The following is a 21,955-nucleotide window of genomic DNA, read 5'->3' on the forward strand; positions in this document are numbered from 1 at the left end:
AGGAGGGGACGGTGGAGGGCGGCAGCAGCACTGATCATACAGCAACCGGGGTTGAGTGTGTGCGTATCGGCGCAGACTTTTACGTAATGCCGCCCTATCGGACGTGGCCCAATGGGCAATGGGCTTGTGCTGGCTAACACAGGTGTGATTATGTGTGACGCGCCCCGCCTGCCATGCCTGAACTAGCTTCGCTTCTTTGGTGTTACGACACTGCAGTTTTTTTCATGTTAATGCCATGCCTTTAAATTCATTTCTTATTTATGTTATCCATTTCGTTTGCACGTATTTTATAGCAAAAATCCTACAAATTTCAACATTTGTAAATACTGTATGCGGCAGTCTCTTTTCACCCCCTTGTCAGTTCCATGGCCATGTGCCAGCTGGTTATTTATCCTTCAGAAGTGAGATTAGCCTCCCCTTCTGCTTCCACCGACGGAGAAGACGTCCTCAAGTTTGAAGACATCTGCTTGGCGCTCGTGCTAATTGTCTAGCAACTGAGCATGCTGCACACATCCATCACTCCGCCTACCCTGCAGGCGGCCTCCCACGTCCCTGCCACCTCCATACCACCTCCACCCTAGCCACCCCGCGCCCCGGAGCCCCTGACCTGGGGAGGGCTGCCGAGGTGGGGCCCATGGGTGCTGTACAGGAGAACCAGGGCTGTGGAAGATGACCTCGCCATTCATCTCATTCCACCACATCTCCCCCACCACTCCACTCTAGCCTCTCCTGTTGGTATGCTTTTTGATCGCCCCCTTTCGGGCTTCTCTCCCCCTCATCCCTCTTCTCCCCCCTCTTCCCTCTTCCATCCTTCCGTCCCCTGCCTGTGCTGTACAGCCGGAGGCTGCTGGGCCCATCAGGAGCACCTTGGCCATGCTTAGCCGTTAGCCCCTGACCCTGGCTGTCATGGAGAACTATGTGCACCAGGAGAGAACGGTAGAAGAAGAGTGGGAGGGGGCGGGGAGCGAGAGAGAGGGAGCAAGAGAGAAAGAGAGACAAAGAGAGAACGGTATGAAGAAGAAAAAAAACATGTTTTTCCGGATAAGTGGTAAATGTTCCGTCACCTCAGGGCAGAAACAAGTTGTCTTGCGGGTGTGGGGGTCCAGTCACCTTCAAATCAGTCAAGCTGGTTTCCTCCTGCTCCTTCCTATCCTCCTCTTTCCCTTTAAACTAAGTGAGTAATGCAGGCAGGGGCCGAGGCTCGAAATAAACATACAGTATGAGGCTTATTTTACCTGCTTATTGTCTGTGTTGATAAAGCATTCTGGCTGAGGTTATATAATGACCTGACAACCGGCTGGGTGCTCGAGAGCACAGCTTTGACAGAGAAAGCAAGTAATCTAATATAAATTGACACAAGTCACCATTCCTTTCCAACAGACTGACCTTTATTTTAATGGAGGGCGTATTAAAATCTGACTGGTATACGCTTCCTCTGCCCTGTAATATCTCCACAGGCAACACCGCAATGTTTCAACATGAACAAAATACCTGCGTTGAAGACCTGTGTTCAGTGATACATTATCTCTGGGCTCACACACTGTAAGTGAGCTTTTCCCTCAGACAATGGCTAATCTCTCCTCAAACCCTAACCCAACCGAGATGTACTCATCAATCACCAGGGCAGGTTATCATGTCCCTCACTCCCTGGAAAATGCAGACTAGTAGAAACTAATGAGCTATGCTAGGCCCTTCATTCCTCTGCAAACAAGACTGATAATGTAATGATGGCTGGGCTAGGCTTGGACTTTCTTGAGGCAAGCACACCTGGGTCATAAAAAATAACCATCATAAATCTTTTGATTAAACTTCAACACTGACTCCAGTAGGGTGTTACTACAGCATATTGATGACAATAACTTGTATTTAAAGAGTCCTGTGTTTCAATATGCTCCATTAAATAATTCTCAACACCCTTCATTGATAAATAAGCCTTGAGAAAAGAAATGGACCATTTATCTGAATTATATGATGATTTGTCTTTCAAGTTGGGATTCAATAAGAAACCTACTTTCCGTCACATCTTCAACCATATCAATACTTTTGGGAAGTCTGCTAAGGAGCTCCCAAAAGACAATGCAAAACAGATTAGCAGTCCACACCAAACCCAGAAGGGGTTCTGATATTTGGAGGAGAGGCTACAACATGGATCACCACTCTCTCTTGAGGTCTCATTACTCCCATATAAAGGTCGGGGCTTTCATGAATCCAACCAGGAGATTAGGAGAGATGAATCAAATATCAACATTTTATAACTTTCAACAACTGCAAACCATTATTCCAAAAAATGGCTGGGCTCTAGTGTGATTTAGGCCTTGCCACATTCTGAACATTACATCCTGCATGTTGGTCCCATGACATTGTAGTTATACCAAATAAACATTGTTTTACTATCTAGGTTTGAATCAATGGTTTGAAGAAAACGCAAAAAACACGACAGTCGGTTTGTTGTGTAAAAAGTGTCTGCATGGATGCCACTGGGAGAGAAAATGAAGAGTAATGGAGTTTTCATGTGGGTGGAAAACTCAGTCATTTAAAGTCGTCTGTCAGGAATTGTAGAAACTGGGTGAATTTGAAGCAGCGTCCTTGGGAAGGAGGGAGACGTGGTCGATCCGAGTAAAGGAAACAATGGTGGGAGGAATTACTGAAGTGAGACACTGGCGTGAGAGGGGCCATTATTTATCTGGCTTTGTCTCAGTGTGAAACAACTGCAGGTAAAAAAGATAGATGGCTGACACGCGCTGGCATTTTGAGAAAGAGGAACTCTATCATGCAATCTGTTTTTAGTGTTTCAACTGAACGCTCCTCGTGAGTTACTGAAGAGTAAATGCTTAAGATAAGTTGTGCAATGAGTGGACGTTGAGTAGCTCTAAAACTTCTTCAAACGAAATAGCCAAGTTGCAGTTTGAGTGTACCTAGCACCTTTCAAACTTTGGTAAACATAAATTGAGCTTTTGTCCCATTTAAAATCTGCATTAACAACAAAACAAGTATAGTTTTATGACAAACCAATGACCTTCCTCCACCTAGGAAGATGACTGGATCACTCAAAGTGTGCGCGACCAATCGGTTTCCTACCTTTGCTGATGTCCTGGTATTCCAGCCACAGCTGCCTCTGGACCTGCTTGTTAGGGTACCAGATGGTGCAGCTCTCTTCGAAGCCGTACACCGCCTCTTGGACGAAGTGATTCCCAAACTCCCTGAGGATGGAGACAAAGTCGTTGCGGAGAGTGGCTCCGTCCAGGGAGTGGATGGCCGAGCTGAAGGCTAGGGGTTGGAGGAGAGGAGAGTCATCATCTTACAAACAAGGATTGTAGGTGCCAAAGCCGACGAAAGGACATTATGAGTTTTGTATTTTTCTAAATGATTAAGTTTACTTTGGCTTTAATCCAGGCTGCAATGAGAGGGTGTGGTTTCCCTATACACAGGTAAAATGGTGTGTTTGTCTAAGGTAAAGGTGTGGGTTTGGACCGTAAAAGATATCGTGAAGTTTGTAACTTTTAAGTAATAAGGGCCGAAAATAGGAGGTAGGAACAATGAAATAAAACGTCCAAAAACATCAGAATGAACTTTAAAAATTAAGAACGCAAAGGCTTCTTAGAGAAGGGCCGCATCACTTAATACCTTTCCACAATTATCTTACTTCCTGATGTTTCCACGGCAGTGCCTGTCAGACAGAATTGGTCATTCCAGGATTCAAAGTCATGGGATAATGACAGCCTATCAGAGCAGAAAGGGGGACTGTCCTCAACCACAGCTCGCTGATAAAAAGGGAGATGCCATCCAGACTTCAAGCTTAGTTCACATGACTGAACATCTCTTTTGCCTATCAAACATGTGCCCCGCTTTGCTTTTTAACTCCTCGCTTTAGAGTGTGTGAGAAGGACTTAAAATTGAGGGTGAGGCGCTCCCCTTTAAGGCACAATCATACTCTCCTTCAGGGGCCTGTGCCTAATAGAGTCGAGCGCACTCAATGAACTATATTTACCCGTTAATTGAGTTCAACCCATCATGACCTAACGGAAGTCTTAACGTCCATTTTTGCTTTTCAGCTCAATTTGTATGGCACACCTAAACAAAGTGTCAGTACTGCTTTAGCTGAAGGGATGGAATGAACCTGTAATTAAGGGATACCTTGAGAGAGAACCCACTGGTTGAGTTTCACGTGGTAGAGAATGGATCTCAGCCTCCAGTTCTGAATGAGGGGATAGCCGGCCACCTCGCTGTAGTTCACCCTCCCTGAAACAGACACAACACACCAGCTGTAAGGACCCTGGAGCCAAATAGAAAAAGGTTAGAAACATGCATTGAATAGACAATGGGCTTTATACTGTAGCATGTGCCTGCAAACAAAAACGCAAAGCTTAACATTCAGGTTTAGAATCCTTTCTTTACATGTTTTGTAATACAACTCCCCATGCAGTAGTTGTAACCAGTCTTATTGAGAGCATCCACCAGCCAGTAAATTGAATATTAATGTTCTGGGAATTCCTTCTCGTACAATGATTGACCAGTCAGTTCATTCAGGATGACAAATCATTGACGGCAGGTAAAAGGCACCGCAAAACCATGTGTAGACGAAAAACACTGGGACATGCCCCATCCATCATTCCATTCCTTTCAACACATGAGCGGTGTTGCTATTTTACCTCTGGTTACAAAGCAAGTAAAGATCGCATCCTATCACCATATGTAGAGCTGGGCATGCAGATAAATCATCTCATCTCCTATGGCAACTGTCAGCCAGGCTGGGCTGGAGGAGGAATCACACCCATACATCAATTTAACTCAGCCTTCAGGTTCGGCAACACATCTGGAAGCCTCAACACATCCTGTAAGCTCTCTGGCTGCTACATTGTTGGTCAGAACAACACATCTGAGAGACAAATGCAAGAGAACTAAAGAGAGAGAGAGAGAGAGAGAGAGAGAGAGAGAGAGAGAGAGAGAGAGAGAGAGAGAGAGAGAGAGAGAGAGAGGGAGAGAGAGAGAGAGAGAGAGAGAGGTAGAGAGAAAGAGAGGGAGAGAGAAAAAGAGGGAGAGAGAGTGAAAGAGTGAAAGAGATAGAGCTAATATGAGATGTCATTGAGTGATGCCAAGGCATTGCAATACACAACTGAGTCAGTATAACAACATTCTGCGCTCCTGTCATAATATATCACACTTCTAAAACAGAGTTACATGTTTAGACTCACCCTGAAGGAGGAACAGGAAGGGGATTTTTTGTAGCCACTCTCAAAATGAAAAATGTAATATTTGTCATATCATTTCAGAATATATTACAGTCTTTCTTGGTTCCCCTACATAGAACAAATGGCCTAATCTGACATAATTTATATAAAAGGAACCAAGCAATAACTGTTCTTGAGGTAGCGTGCTAGTTAATATACTGTGGGGAAGTGTGGCGCAATTGAGACCCTTTTTTACAGCAGCTCTGAAAATGCACCGTTTGGCAGACATGGCTGACATTTCACGAGAACTTGATGAATAAGGTTCTAAATGTGATGTTCATGCAGTGTCCTCACCTTGAACAACATTCATTTATCCATCTTATGGGAAAACGCTCCCTTAACCAATAGAATCCCCCAGTAGAATGCCCAGTGCAGTACTGTGGACGTCCCCCTTGTAAAATGAATAACAAGCCAAAACGTACACAGCCCATATTCTTCTTTTCAAAGGCCTCGTCTCCTTTTACCCCTCGGGTGCTCTGCTCTCATTGTCTGACAGAATGATTAATATGACTGAACTTCGCATCGCAAACACACAAGTTCACAGTCTCCAATCAGATCTCACTACGGGGCTGTGTGTGTGTGTCTGGTGGCGTTACAGCTCCGCGGGGTGACGAGACCGAGGACAGTTTGAAAAAGAAGAGGAGCACAATCAAGGGAAAAAAGGGGGAATCTAAATATTTCCCGTGTTTCCGTGTCAGGTCTGCAGCGCGCCCTAAGGAGCCCGTAAATCTCTGTCCCATGGCCACAGTCTTTTATTTAATAATTTTCTGTATTGGGGGTCTTCTCTAAGGAAGATTCATAGCGACAAGCAGAGGTACAAGTCATCGGATGCCTCATGGAACCCCAATTAACTACCTGGGACCCAGTGTTCCATTTCACTGTTGGATAAGTCGAAGGATGAATGAGAGGAAAGGTGGAACAGAGGAACCGACCTGGCAGCCTTCCACTGCTGTATCGGGGAACTAACAGAAATACAGCAGGAGCAGGGACTACTACTCCCAAACATCACTGATAAGAAAAATAAAGCCTTTGCCGATGCGAAATGTTGGCTCTTGAAAGACGAACTGGCACTGCTGAGGGGAATGCTTTCCATAATCCAATGGCAAGGATTACGGAGAAGAATTATCATAAATTCCACTCCACCCCTGTCCCATCATCTCTATTCAGTCCACTCCAGTCTGGAAATCGACACTGATAATGTTCCACTGCCCCCCATCATTATCCATGTGTACCGAGTTGAATTTGTTCTTGTACATGTACACCACCCACTTGCATCATTGAGGTGCTAACCCTGAACATTCACTAGACAAGGGCAAGCACGGGACGACAGGTGGAAGCAACACTGGTGAGAAAAGCAGCGACACATGGCAAGTCATTGTCCTCTGCCATAATGTATGTGGCTATACATTGGAATGACTGGTATGTCATTGCTGCCGTGTTAATGAAAACATACTGTCTGTATTTTGTGTCTGAATACTACAATACACATATTTAAGTCACAGTATTATGGAGAGAATTTGTATTACATTTACATTTAGCAGACGCTCTTATCCAGAGAGACTTACAGTAAGTACAGGGACATTCCCCCGAGGCAAGTAGGGTGAAGTGCCTTGCCCAAAGACACAAAGTCATTGGCATGGCCAGGAATCGAACCGGCAACCTTCAGATTAATAGCCCGATTCCCTAACCACTAAGCCTTCTGACATTCAGAAGTATACATGGAATACTTCTGAAATACCTGGAATATCTGATGTTTCACTCTACTGTACAAAACAACTGAAGTGTTGATTGAAGATGGACTAAATTAACCAAACAGGTTGGAAGGCAATGAAGTCCCAAAGAAGAGGTCGACACATAAAAACACAACAATTTGATCTGCAACATCTAAGGAATCCAACTGATTAAAGCCATTCATCAATCACCATCAAAAAGTCCAATTAGCCAGGCATATGCTCATATTGAGCAGTTCCAAGGTGACACCCTTTCCATTTCGGCTATGCCTAAGAAAGGGAGCTGTCATTGGTTCTAGAATAGAAACGTGCTGAGATACCTCTGTGCTGCTGTGGTCATGAGACCATATGCTGGAACTTTAATTGAGAGGGACTTAGGGAGAAAGACTCTGTGTCTAAGAATGAATCACTGCCACTATGACTGTAACAACCATCAACCAAACTGGCTTTACTACAGCTATGGCTCCAGTCCAGAAAGGCTTTTCAAAGACTATTACCGACACCGATAACAACAAGCTAAGTTCTAACTAGACTGTCTGTCTGTACACTTTAGGAAATTATTTTCCCAGTGTTCCCAGCTTTATTCCTAGCTTATCTCAGAGGAGCCCTGGTTCCTGGAGACTGCAGGTGCTCATCAGGAGGGCAGGCATTGTCAGGGGCAACCCTTAAGGGTCCCACTCTCATGCTGCGACCCCCTCTGTATTAATTATCACATCTAATGCTGTCAGTTAATTAATTGACGTTTACCGCAGGAAATGGCTCAAGCAATTCCACGCAATTAATCAGTGTCAAAGAATAAATTAAACCCCAAATGTGATTACCATTGAGGGCTGCCTCTAAAATTGAATTTTAATGGAGCTTGCTTTTTACGCTTATGCCTTAAATTAGAGGTCTACTCACAGATGGTGTTCATGTACATGCAAAACTTCTGCTATGAGAATGTGGGACTAATAGCTATTAGGAAAATACAATGCTTCCATATTTTATGGATGATCGATATCAATCCAGGTAATGTGTAAGAACTACATGAAGAGGTTATTCTGTACATGAATAACCCAAATCAGTTTAATTCTGAAATGGAAAGGCATGCTGTAGCATGCGGATGCACGGCAAGCCTGACTCTGGCAGCACATTAACAAAGCAATTATTTTTGTAGCTAGGGAACAAGCTCAGCTTGTTTGGTAAAATGAGTTAACTTTATATGCTAGTCTGTAAATTCAAATTGCCTTGCCAAGTAAACAATTAACTGTGCAATCAATTTGATAGCACAAGAGGAGAGAAAAGGGACCGTGTTTTGAGAATAATAAACAAGGATTTCCTTCACTACAGTAAGTGCGATTCAATTTGGTTTATGTCAGGTCATTGTAAAAGTTAGGACTACACATGTTCTGAAAATATGAACATTTGTAATATTATTATAAATGTTCATATAAATGTTATGTAGCTACAAATTAGATGTTGTTTGCTTAATTGGCAATAATCTCATCAAGTCAATATTCCTGAAAAATACATTCTAGAGTAACAGATATTTGAAAAACATGCAAATTAATTTGAGGGTATTTTGTGAGAAAATAATGAAAATAGCTACTAAGAACCTTGTAAAAATGTGAAGAACACAACATCCTGCAGAGTGGAGAAAAACACTGAGGTGGATTGACAGCAGTAAGTGAGCTGACAGGAAGTGTTGCGGGGTCACAACCCTCCCAGTGGGAAAGTCCAGCAGAAGTGTAAAGCTGCAGGTCAAACCATGAGCTGAGTGGCAGCCAGGTAGAGCACAGAGAAAAGCCAGTGGAAATGTACCATGTCAACTAAAAATACAATAAAAACATACAGACAGAAATTCATAAATGAATACCATTATATGATAACTGAAAATTAATAGTTTCAGAGTAATAGTTTCATAGAACGGCAGATAAGCAAGATGCACACATGTAATTGTGCAATGACTTGTCATTACAACCATTTCAAGGTATAAATATGTTCTATATATAATAGTCTTATTTCAGTTATTTGTTATACTATAGCAAGACTTTCCATGTTGAGAGGTGACAAAGGATTGAGAGGTGAGAAAGGCAACGAGTAACACTGTCTCCTTCTGAAGGCATGACCTTCTTGTCTCTATGCTACCTATCTAAGAGCTGATAAATTATAGATTATGTGCCATCTCAGTGCTGACACATTTAAACTCGACCAGTGTTTGGTGAGTAGGCACAAACACCCCCGGGGCAGGAACAGCCCAAGATCACTTCAACATGACAGCACCCAGACAAATTATGACCTTGATAACCAAAATGTTTTTCAGTCTTACAGTGAATATCATTACATAGCCTAATCAATCAAACTTGAATCAGACCTTTTGATGTCTGCCGAAATGTGACGATTTAAAAATGTTTTTAGGTAAATAAAAACTACAGAAGAATAATCAGACCACAAGGTGAATTGTTTGTTGTGAAGGGAACTGACTTCTGGCATTGTGCCATTTGACACAACATAAAGGTTAATACAGAAAATCATATTTTATTTACTACCCAGTGTTGAAATTGATACTCAAAACAGTACAGTAAAACTGTACAGAATATAAGCCAATTCCTACCTGCCATAGACAGCATGCACAAACACACAGAATGAAACACCAGGAATCACCAGGTAAGCCAGCAGTAAAACCTTAGTCTGATAGGATTCATTCAGTGGAAAACAAGACAAATCTTGTCACTATAAACAGACCAAAGCCATTTTCTAAGTTAGGCTAAGGCTGAATTAATATCAGTTTCTTATTGGAATATGGAAACAATTTATCAGATGCTGGTGTGGCAAATCCATTTTTTGAAAATGCCTTAGGGGGAGTTGACAACACAAAAACACCTTATCTGGTCAGAGAGTCAACCTAATTAGATTCTGACAACACGGCTGCTTTGTAACATTGTAATCCATTACTGATAGCATTTCAGCAATCTTTAAAGATTGTGCACCCGATGTCTAGCGTTACTATCCTAAGATATCCATGCAGTTTTTCTGCTTCACAATTTTATGTCGGGAGATAGCTATCCAGACCAAATGCAGGTTAAATCTCTGTATTTTCAGAAGGTTTCACACAATAATATACCAACGTCCTGTAGGCGAGAGAGCGTAAAGATGAACACAGTTGACTATTTCACATTCGTTGTAAGTTGTCATGTTTGATTTTTCTAATATGACTCTTTTCATTCAGACACACATTCTAGCCCAGGCAACCTGTAAAGACATGACAGCCACTGGCTTTATGAGTGGTCCCTGAAGACAAGCATAACTGAAGCCCCAATGCCCTCCCAGTCCCCCACAATAGATGCCATGAGCGCAGGTCTCTCCTCGTCTGGAGAAGCCAGATAAATTGCTCCATCTCTTCATCTTAGGGGAAATATGCTTAGTGGCAGTGAGGATACCTGCTTTCCAATTAAATCAAGATGTATTTGCCTTTCAAAGCTTCTCCTCCTACTCTTCCCCCATTGGAATAATTGATGGAGCCCTCTGGCCTATGATGAATGACTTCCAAACCAAAGATGAATAGGAAGATGAATGCCTTGCCCTGCGAGGGTTGGAGAGCTAGTGCAAGGAGTGCTGACATAGTGACAAATACACTGACCATGGCACCAACCTGCCGAAATCAGCAAGGGAGGGTGGCAAGCGCTCAACACACAGGTACCACCTCACAGCTTCCTCTCCTCTGTGTCACATGGACAATTACCTAGGTTGGCAATTAACTGCAGGTGCAGCACATTTATGATTCTGCCGGGAGACAGTCAAAATGGAAAAAAGCCAGAAACATATTGAGGGCATAGTGCACTCTCCTCAGTCAGTTCAATGTGATTTTCTGGGATAAAAAAAAAAGCAGGTGTGCTGCTGAGTACAAACAGACTTCAATGACGCAGTTTGGTGCAATTAGATTCAACGTTTCAGTTATTGATCGTTCCAGTGATTGACCAGTTCCAATTATTGACCACAACAGATGCTTGCAATCAATATTCAAAGAGTAGACCAAAGACAAAGATTTTAAAAAGATCAATAATGTGCAAAAAGGTTATGACACGGAAATGACACTAAAGTGCCACCGATTCACAAGATATCTCAATATCACAGCTCTATTCTTGAATCTGTCTTGGATTACGTACATATTGTCGCAGTGTTTTCACCTGTCAACACAGAGGACCGAAGCACATTTACTCTTATAAGCAGTATTATAGAGATGTTATCAAACATAATTTTCTTTTAATATGCCATGGCCAAACGCAAAAGCTAAACACCGCTTTCAAAAATGTAAGTTGGAGAAAGTGCCGCTTGACATCTGAGGTTTGTAAAAAAGAATGCCTTCCAAAATTTTGGGTTGAAGTGAACCTTGATGCTTTGCAATGTTGTGTTGGTAAAATGTCAGTAACTGTGAGATGTGATTGGAATGTTGAGAGAGACAGCTAACAGAAGCATGAATTATGTGAGGAGCCAAAGGTTTTTTTTTTTCTCTTAATGAGACTGTTTTACATAGAACCTCTGTATCCTGTCCAAACGGCTGCCACATGCAGGGCTTGTGGTATGGAGAGCAGCAGACTGAATTCAGATCTAACTACTAATGAAATCTGACAACAGTGGCACAATCCAAATCACCCAATTCCTCATGAAAAATGATTCTGTTCATACTCTCTCCATTTAATTCCAGTTCATTATTTACTTGGATGATCTGGTGGGTAGCATACCCGGTGGGATGTAGATTTAGTCGCTTCAAGGAAAATAAGAAGGTGAGATGTTTGGATGCCGTCACATGTTCTGTGATGGCTCTCCCTTGTATGTTTGTCCTCTTCTTTTTTCCAAAATGAGGTTAAATGTGCATAAAAGATAGCAACATTAGGATTCTAAGAGGTTAATCAAAGTCAGGTCCCAACAGGGTCACAAAGCTTTTATCCATTGTTGATGGCCAATGATTGCATTTCACTTGAGTACAATGAAATGGTAAAGTACCTTGTATAGTACTGTCCCAGTAATGGTTTGCAACAATGCTTTGATGAACCAGCTCGGCCTACAAATTGTTAGCTCAAGATCCTAACCACTAAAGAGCCCTCTTATCGTCCGCTAGTATGGTATAAACAGAACCCATGACAAAACAATGGTTGCCATGGACCACAAAAATAAAAGTTTTGTTTTTAAAATATCTTACTTTAGTAAAATTATCAATAATGTTCACTTTACTTTAAACTGTATGTAAAAATAATAGTTTATGGTTAGCTAACAAACCTTTATCTTGGTCAGAGATTAGCTAGATTCTTTTTTTGTTATATGTCCTCTTCACTTTGGATAATTACAATATTATAGGGAATGCATACACTTTGTAAAATAATAAAAAAGCCGAAAAGAACAGGTGCGGTATTCCACTTCCCAAAATTGAATGTATTTTCAAAATGTACATTTCGTAGAACTTTAAAAAGGTTAGCACATTTCCAAATGAAGCAAAAACCACCATTCATATGCCATGTGTAAATGTCATACCTGTGAGATATTCTGGGTCAGGCACTGGGTCAGACAGCTCCTCGTGGCACTGAGCCTCGGTTGGCACGGACGCTACCACCATGCCATCTGGGAGCTGCTGCTCGACGCCCCGAGCAAAATTCTTCTGCCTGGATTAGGGATGAGACAACAGCCTATTTAGAGACACCATTACTCACACATCTAACAAGGCCTTATGGAGGAACGGAGGGAGGGAGAAGACCCACTGTCAATCATGAGAACATAACAAAGCGGCGGAAGACTCACAACTCGCACCATAAGGCTGCCCTCTGCTTTCAATGCTAGACGCTTCCGCAGGTTGGCACTTACGCTTGTATCAAGGATAGAAAGTACTGCACATCACACACACCTTATTCTAGGATTGTACTCCACTTCCCCTTTTGATCTGGTATACCAATGTATTAACGTTAAGGATTTTCCTGGTAACGACTCCATATTGTGTGCTTCCTCATTCAGTCATGTAGTGATCATCCTTCTAAAACGTCCAATTGGAATGTCTGAATAGACTTTCAACATAAAAGACAAATGGTACGAATTGGAAAACATAAAAGCAAATGTAGATTACTCCATGACCATACATTCCTTCCTTATTGCTTAAAATATAGTGGGAATTTGGAAAAGGTACTGTACTGTAGTTCCTTCATCAAATTAAAGAGGGTAAATGAATGCAGTCTTCTGAAGAAAAGTCTTGGAGATAAAATAAAATGACTTGTTTTTCAGCCAACGGTGCAGTAGCAGACATCAATTGTGTCACATGATTCAGTAGGTTAGAGTAGGTTACTAACAAAACATAAAAATGCATCTAGTGTAATAGGGCTCATGAAAATGTAGCAATGTCCCTGTGGAGTGCTCAATGTCCAAGCAATGACTACTGTGGTTTGGATACCATTTAGAGCTTGATTGAGTGGTGAATTATGCCTGTGCAATTGTGTGTAAAATGACCTAAAATGGTTCCCTTTGGGAAAGGCACAATGTAAGATACAACCTGACCTACTGGGTTAGGTCAGAGGAAAAGAATGCTCTGAAATAGGATTTCATGTACATTGTCACTGCTTGGCAAGATGATAAAATAATTGCACTATTTATTGACGATTAAGATTTACCTCACAAGTTCTCTTTGCAGACATTTAGAAAAGTTTAAAACGACGAGTATCTTCGGAATTTATAGAATCACACACAATAGAGATGTTATGTCTAAATATGCTCAGTTGTTCTCTGAAAATCTTACGTTTGGAGATGTGAATAAAACTGTTAGAAGAAATGCAAAAATCTGCAGGCAGTGATAATTTGCCATTTGGATAATGCGTAGTGAGATGTTAACTCAATACACGCATCATTTAATTAACACCTGCTACCCCTTTAATGTGTTATTTCAATATAATTGTGTCTTTTAAATGCACCAGTGTACCAATATTGGAAAAAAAACGTTTTAAGCTTAGACTATTTGAAATACTATACTTCACATTGGTTATGTTATTGGTTATATTGATTAAGCAACTGGTGAAATGGACTTGGAGTGAAGAATGTACATACTTCTAGAGCACCAGTTAGTTGTTTCCACAGTGCAATATCTTCAATCAGACTTGGACAGAAATGTCCTATTTTAATTAACTGAGTGGAAAGGTGTTCCCCTATGGGTGGTACAGGGAAACACCCAACCAAGCAGTTTGGGAGTATAGTCCTAATCATGATCCCAAGCAGCCATAATGAGAACAAAGGGCACTAAAATATTCATTAAAACCTGCTCTGAGCATGTTGTGTGAAGAAGTGAGGGAGCAAGGCAATGACTTGGAGCCAAAGGGGGAGAATAATGAGAAGAGGTGGCTTCTTAACTCTCATTATTCTAATGGAGTCGCCGTGAAGAGATCGACCAGTGAGACATAGCATATCTGAGGCTCCAGACAAACGGCAATCTGAGCTGGGATCCTTTTGAGATCCTATCTCCCTTCATACACGTCGGGCTCTGGGAGGGTATAAGCTCTCCTCACCCTCCGCAAACATTGTGACAACTTGTGTGTGCCTCTAGTCATCAAAAAAACAGCAACAAAAAAAACTAAATGTAAACTTACAGAAATCGGAAAAAGTAATTATGATATGAAGATTGAAATCCAGCCCAGAGGAGACCAGAACTAACTATTTTCCTTGTATTTTTGGGGAAGTTTGTAGAGAGCTTCAGAGCTGACAAGCATGAAAGCAACGCTTTGGGCCCTGTGTGGAGTGAATCAGACACGGCACAGTGGCACAGCCTGAAGCCCGGCCATCCAGTAGACAAGGCCCCCACTGTGTGTACAGTATACAGGCATGCCTCATCTTAGTCCAGCAAACTGTCTGTGGAGAGCCAGCGGGCACCTGTTCACACCATTCAATCTCTCCTTTGATTTCTCCTGCCAGACTATGTAGAGATGTCACTTTTTTGGGGGGGATACGGTAAATAAAAGATTGCTAGACAATTTGGACTTGGAGAGGTTCAGGTTCATGTTTGTCAGGTTTGAAGGTGTGTCTGTGTGTGTGTTTGTGCCTATGGGTATGCATGTGCATGTGCATGTTTGTGTGAGATCGTATCTGTGCTCGGCCGATGCAAGATCTCCAGATTGCTTTTATCATGCTATGTTATGTGTGTGGCGTTTGCCTTTTTCTATTATGTCACAGTTAAAGTTGATGGGTTCCTGCTGCTTGATAAATATTATGTTAATGATTCCAGTGTATTAGAATGTGATCTCCTTGCCTTTCAGAAGTTGGCTGTCAAAGACTGAGACAGATGCTTTGTGTGGCACCGCGAAACTGTGGGGTGGGACTTTTGAAGTTGAGCCAGTAAAACTCCAACCATGAGACTGGTGTGGGTATGAAACAGAATAATAAAGGTTTATTCCCTTGATTTTCCCCAGGAAAAGATTTTGATGACATCTCTTATGGTGCCTCTCTTTGTAAATCATGCAAGAGCCACACAAGGCCAATTCCTTTCAATAGGTTATCTGTAGATGGTTTCAGCATTATTATGGATGGACTGCGTGCCTCCTGCATTTAATTTAAATAGATACCACGGTAACGTGACTGGTTTTCTTCTCACAGTACTGTATATCATCGAGGTTATACAGTATGTAACCTGGAGAGCTGTGTTTCGAGTTTAATTTACGGAGACACTGGCAGCAACATCTATTTCCCTGAGTTATCTCTCTAGTGCACTGCATTTATCAACATTTTATTTGTTTTCAAATTAATTGTCACATCCGAGTTGCATTCCCGTTGTAAAGAACCCAAGGTGCACATCAAGACTACAATCGTGCATCTCTTTTGTTCACAGCAAATCCAATGTTTCATCTGCTCCAATTAATTCCCATTACACCACACTGGCTCCTGGTCACTTTTAATTCACTCCTTGCCATCTTGTGTAATTAGGGCTTACATTAACCAAAGCTCCCGAAAGAGTCTCTCCCTGCTGCCCCTGTCTGGAGAGCACAGGAGCATTTGCGCTTTTCAAAGTCTGCTTCAAAACTCCTGATTCGCTGGTGGTGGTGCTTTCAAATGAGATCAGAGCATTTGAGATTTAGCTGCTTGATGATATTAACTTTCCTCGTTCGCCTTCCTCCGCCACTCATGTGACGTATTGTAAGTGGATGAACTGCCTCTGGCTACAGGATCCATGCACACCAAAATTAGATTTCGGGACCGGCAGATCATTTTCCTGACCTTCTGACTTCCTGACTGTAGCGGAAAGCACCAAGAGTGGACGATGGTAATTAAACTGCCTTCAAAGCATTCTGCCATCGGACTCCATAAACATCAAAACTGGACTGTGCATCTCCTTAGATCTTAAATATATCCAAGAAGCCATCTCAAATTTCACAAGTACAATAAGCTCATGATCATGCAGAGCGTGCATGTGAAATGTAACCTTGGGATTTGACATGGGAGTATGGCTGTCAGATATGCAGTTGATGGGAAAACCAAGTGCCTTGAAACAGCATGACAAAATGAATGAATTTACCTAAATGTAGCCTTAAGGATCTGTCCTGAGGTAATCTCTTTTGTGTGGTTGTTGTAGCCATAGAACAGATCGCCAAACACCGTCTGGTTGGCTGGGATGTCAGCAGTCTCTCCACAGTCCAGTCCCTCAGTGCAAGCCTCAGACAAAGGCTGGCACGATCGACCGTCCTGGCCCCGCTTGTAGTCTTCAATACAGCTATGACATCAACCACACAACAAGGCAAGTAATGATTGGGTTCAATGTGTCAGGGAACACAGTGCGGTCAGTGAAATGTGTATTAAACACATTCCAACCTGACTCTCCCTGGAGAGATAGTGCACAATGTTCCAATAGCCTCACAACATTATGTAAACATTCCTGTACAGTAGCTAACTGTCAGTTAGTTAGTTTTTTTTTCTCTAACTGGAAAAACGGTCCACAGGTTATGAACATGCAATTTTTCCAACCATAGTTTACTGAGATGAAAAAATAGACCTTGCGGCTTTGCGTCTACAATCAATTCATTGTTATTAATTCTATTCAACAAACACCAAAAATCCACTTCCCCGAAAAAGCGGAATAATCCAAACCGTCCTCTCAAGACTCTTTCATATTTATGACATTTTGACATCCTAGTGTCTAGTGTGCTCTGTAAAATGTATCAAAGGCTGAGGAGAGGGGGAAAGGAGCTGCTGCGGATTAGAGAGAGCAACTCTCTTCCTGATGACAATGTTCTACAGGAAACTGTCATGGTAGAAGTCTAGATACTGCATGTCTTGTCTCCAGCACTCTGCATGCACACTCCCTTACACTGGTTAGCGTTCCCCTGTCATATTATCATGTTTCATATGACAAAGAATTAACCACATCTCAACACCTGAAGTCAGTCAGACCTTTTTTTTTTTTTTTACATCAAGGAATTATTTCACAGTGGCAAAGAAAGGTCAAAATATTCTTTTCAGAACTCAATCGCTTTTGAGACCAAGACAACCCGCTTTGACTCGCTGATATGGTGCAGCACTGACATTTAAGACATACTGATGTGTACTGTGTAGTACTGAGGTGAACAATAAGCCATGTGATGGCGAAACGGCATCATTACCATTCTATGCACAAACTGTTAATAGTAATAAAAGTAATCTCAGCTTAGTACGAAAAGGGTCAACAGTATTGCGAACTGAATGTATTTGTCTACAATAATTAACTTTTTCTGCATGCTTTCCTGTCTTTGACTGAAGGTTAAATTAACAATTTGCAAGAGGCAAAGAAATCCATACACGGTGCAATATCTTTGTTCAATGATTACAGATCCTTAACGGCTTTGATATTTCTGCCAAGAAGGAACATGACCTGCTGTCTTCTTACCCACAGAACATCTGGATGTTGTAGAGGGTAGGGTCTTCCTCAAGGGGGGCCAGTTGCTGGAGACATAGCTGCTCACAGCCTCCATTGAAACCATCGGAGCAGTCGATGCCAATGTGGTGGTCGTAACATCCTGTACCGTCCTTCATAGGGCTCAGTCCAGGAGGGCACTAAGAGTTAATTGCAAAGATGTTTGACTCAGTAAAGATGCTTGACTCAGTAAAGGAAATATATTGGATATATTCATCCCTCAATGTGCCAGTTATATAGTCATTAATAGGGGTGTAACAATATATAGTGGAACAATATATTGCAATACAACATTTTTACAATTTGTATCGGAGAATTATGGCAATATTTTTACAATATGACGTCCGCTTGATTCTATTGGTTGAGCTACCAGCACGCAACCTACTCTGCACCTGTGTCATGCGTACATTCATTGCATTCACAGAAATCGCTTGAACTGAGTTAACTAAATTGTATGTAAAACAAAGAAAATTATTGAAAATGTTTAATGTTTTGGAAATAAATCTGTTAATTGAATTTTAGTTTCATTTATAAAATGTTATAGATGTTGTTCAAAATATCATGATACATATTGTATTGTATGCCCAGTATCATGATACGTATCAAATTGTGCAATACAATACAGTGCATGATAAGGTAGTTTATACAGTATGAACTTAGTAGTAAGTATCATCAGTAACAAAATCATTGATTACCAATACATATGTATCCCTATTCTGTATATTTATAAAATAATAGAATAAATATGGCTTTTTGTGAAGTATGTTAATATAATATCTACTGTATATAAAAAAAGTTTAAATTAATGGAGGCATGTAGGACTCATAAAAACTCAACGCCTGTTCCTTAAGTTCCAAAGACTCCCCCGTACTTGCGAAAGCAATCTTTCAGAGGCCTGGGAAGCCAAATTCACATGGTGTAGCCTGTCAACCTTCTGCTTCAAAGCATGCTTTGATGGGGTGATTCTTAACAAGGCACCACTGCTTTTAAAAACAAGGGGAATACTCAGTTTGCCTCCAAGCAATAAGACAGCAATTTGTCAAAGTCTACAAACTCTCAATTCCTTATGTATTGATCAGCATACCATGGCATCCAAGCACTTGCTATCTAGGGCAGGTTAACAACAACACAGAGGAGATTTCAACTGCTGTGTTTGTTTGCCAGAAAAGTTTGTTTTATTCTAAGTCTCAGTCGTTTGATTATGTCAGTTTATTAAAAATGTAAATATTTTACAGACTGTTCTAGCGCCGACCATATGAGACACGTCTTTGCCCTGCTCTATACATAGTTCATGATGACCCAGGATGTGGCCAAGGGATGACTGGGATATTACATTACATTTGAGATTCTGTTGCAGCACAGGGGTGAAATGGGAATACATAAAATATGTATTGGAACTTCCTCAGTACAAACACACAGCATCAAGCCAAGTACATCTTACGTAAGTGGAGGTGGTGTTTAGCTATATCAGTCAGAGCCTCGACACATGCTGTTCGCTAAACATGCTGTTACATAAACTGGCTTCCTTTTCTAACTCATGACCTGTCCATTCTGTCAATTTGCTGGCACCTTTAAAGCAAAGTGCATGGGGTCGGTTTGCAAGCTTGGCTTTGATCTCGTCGATTGCAATTGATGGAGTCCAACATCACACCAGGAGGTGTTGGTCCTTTACAAAATGTCCAGTAGTAGGCTGAGTGTATCCAGGGAACAGGCTCTGTATTCTAACAGGAGTCCCCTGCCTCTTCGTACCGTGGATACATTGCTATTGATTTTGTCGCTTAGCTACAGGCACAGTGACAACTGATTTATCACCTGTAATGTAAAGACCATGGTACATTGAATCTCCTAACTCATCTCATGGCACAGACTCTTTAAATCACTGTCTCTCTCTGCAATCGATGGTTGTGTGGAAATGTAGGGAGAGCTGAGAGGAATTCATGTGTTGATGACCCTCAGTGGCGAACCTTCTGTGTCTCCATATGGATCCTGTAATAGGCCCCTCTTCATATTTTGACATACAGGAATAAAGAGAATTTAGAACAATTTCCCTGTCCCAAGGACTATAATCATTAGAAATTGAATTGCCACATCAGGCATGATCTGGGTATTTGCCCATGAATTATGTAATGAGAATGTACAGTATACAGATATATATTATCCTCTAAGGTTAATCATTTGTAGTCCATTGTCATAGAAAATAAAATTATTTTTTAAACCAAAAACACCACATGTATAATCCACAAATTCTACAATATGCTATTTATAATAGGAGACCAATGTGGGGCTCATATATGAAAATATTTGATTTGTTTACTAATTTACTTCATCTTGAAAAATGTCTTACAACTCAATTTTTACAGTACATACTGCTGCTCACTCACTTGAATCAACATAATGATCCAAACCAGTAACAACATAAAGACAATATATACTCTTTGAAATAACAAAATGAAAAGAGACAATAGTTGATCATACTGTCCCTACAAGTGAAATATTTCTATTTAGCGTACACCAGAGATCCATTGAATCACACAGCCTTTTAATCTTTCTTTCCTAATGGAAATAAATTCCTTGAGCCCCCCTGCAGCTTATGGAAATCAGACACATGTGATGTAGTGTATATGGCAACAAATCCTTCCTGGAGAGCTGGATAAGCTATGCTCTTCTTTACTTTGCCAAAAAGGCAGATTGGAGGAAAGGAACAATAGAGACTGATGAGCGAAAGTTTTCAAGCTGATATAAAATAAAGAATTCTCTTTAGAACATTGTTGGTCACAAGGTAACGAGAGTGTGTATGACAGTCTACTCATAATATTATTATAACTATTCAGAGTGTGCAGTAAAACAAAAACAAACACATTTATACAACAAACCAATGTGTTCTTTCATTGTTAATGTGAACTAGTAAATTACACACAGTGATGTGCATTCCTTTGTGGTACTGTTTCTCTGTTTCTGGGAGTTTTCTGTTAGTTTATCTGGCCTTTCCCAAGCTGTACACAGAGTGAAAAGGTCATATTTCAAAGGTAGCTTTAGGGATTACAGTAGAGCATTAACATGCCCCAGCATCTGTACGCCAGGAGACCGCAGCCACACAGCAGATTTTTGAGAGCGAGGATGGGAGTATATCTTAAATCCACCTACTGATCCTGGGAGGAAAACACAGGCGCAGGCGGCGTGCTGAGCACTCCGCTTTAGGAGTGCACACGCAGAATGCCTCCGCCAAGTATTGACTCACAGCTCACAACTGCTTAGTGCCTAAAAATGTGATTCACGGCAGGACAGGTTGCGGCTGAATGTGGTCTGCGTGTTAGTCGATACATCTGGTGACAAAATGCTTTTGCTAGCAGCATAGGAGCATCTCAAAATCTTCTCCTTAGGCTACATTCAGGTATGTTTCATAAAACAGCACAAAACCTATTTATGAGCACTCTTTAGGAATGTTGTCGGTAGGCTATCAACAGAGATCTTAAGAGTGTTTGGAGGAAGGATAGAACGTCCCACTGGGAACATGCAAATGTAAAAACATGAAAAGGTGAAAAGACGATACTAACTTCAATGTTCGTAAGTAAATATTCAACATTTTCTAAAATCCAGTTCAGGCAAATTCAGAAGCTTAATGTGTCGGACGGACATATTTTATCAATCTGGTTCTACGCCATGCAGGTGGCCAGGTAGTGTGAGCAGTCCTCATCCACCCCATGTCAAATTCAGACAACTCTATAGGTAAGCATCATTCGCCACACGATGACAAGACTTAACACTTTTTTTTTGTTGGGATGGAGTCCAAATTGGCCTGTGTTAGAGACATGTCTCAACTGTCAGACAGCTGAAACTTCCGCTTTTTTTTTTTTTTTTACGGGAAACAAGAAGGAGCTAATTAATCACATCAACCATTTGGTGATTATTACACTTTAGAGCTGCACGTCGTCTCTTCCCGGGAGTGTCATACATCATCGATGGTCAGACGGCAGAGGCGGCTCACGCTAGGAGGGATATTAAACTAAGGATGGCACTGGCAGCATGGACTCAGACAAGGTGTTAATTGATTAGCGAGAAATCAGGCTCTGGGTCCCAGCCAGTTTACCACCATGATTAGATGGATGAAAGCATCA

The 21,955-nt window shown here is 41.4% G+C and overlaps 1 protein-coding gene across 2 annotated transcripts in view; it reads right to left on the bottom strand.

Moving 5' to 3' along the window:
* astn1 (astrotactin 1) overlaps nucleotides 1–21,955 on the bottom strand; it is a 105,104-nt gene that overhangs the window by 37,739 nt on the left and 45,410 nt on the right. For both annotated transcript variants that reach the window (XM_084706683.1, XM_084706684.1), the window contains 5 exons: nucleotides 17,814–17,980; nucleotides 16,470–16,664; nucleotides 12,467–12,594; nucleotides 4,135–4,239; nucleotides 3,079–3,267 (listed from right to left, as the gene is read on the bottom strand). In XM_084706683.1, the coding sequence (XP_084562809.1) occupies nucleotides 3,079–3,267; nucleotides 4,135–4,239; nucleotides 12,467–12,594; nucleotides 16,470–16,664; nucleotides 17,814–17,980 (784 nt within the window). The remainder of the gene's footprint in view (nucleotides 1–3,078; nucleotides 3,268–4,134; nucleotides 4,240–12,466; nucleotides 12,595–16,469; nucleotides 16,665–17,813; nucleotides 17,981–21,955) is intronic.

This window comes from Hypomesus nipponensis, chromosome 10, assembly GCF_054491055.1.
Source record: "Hypomesus nipponensis isolate SF chromosome 10, ASM5449105v1, whole genome shotgun sequence".
Classification (NCBI taxonomy): Eukaryota; Metazoa; Chordata; class Actinopteri; order Osmeriformes; family Osmeridae; genus Hypomesus; species Hypomesus nipponensis.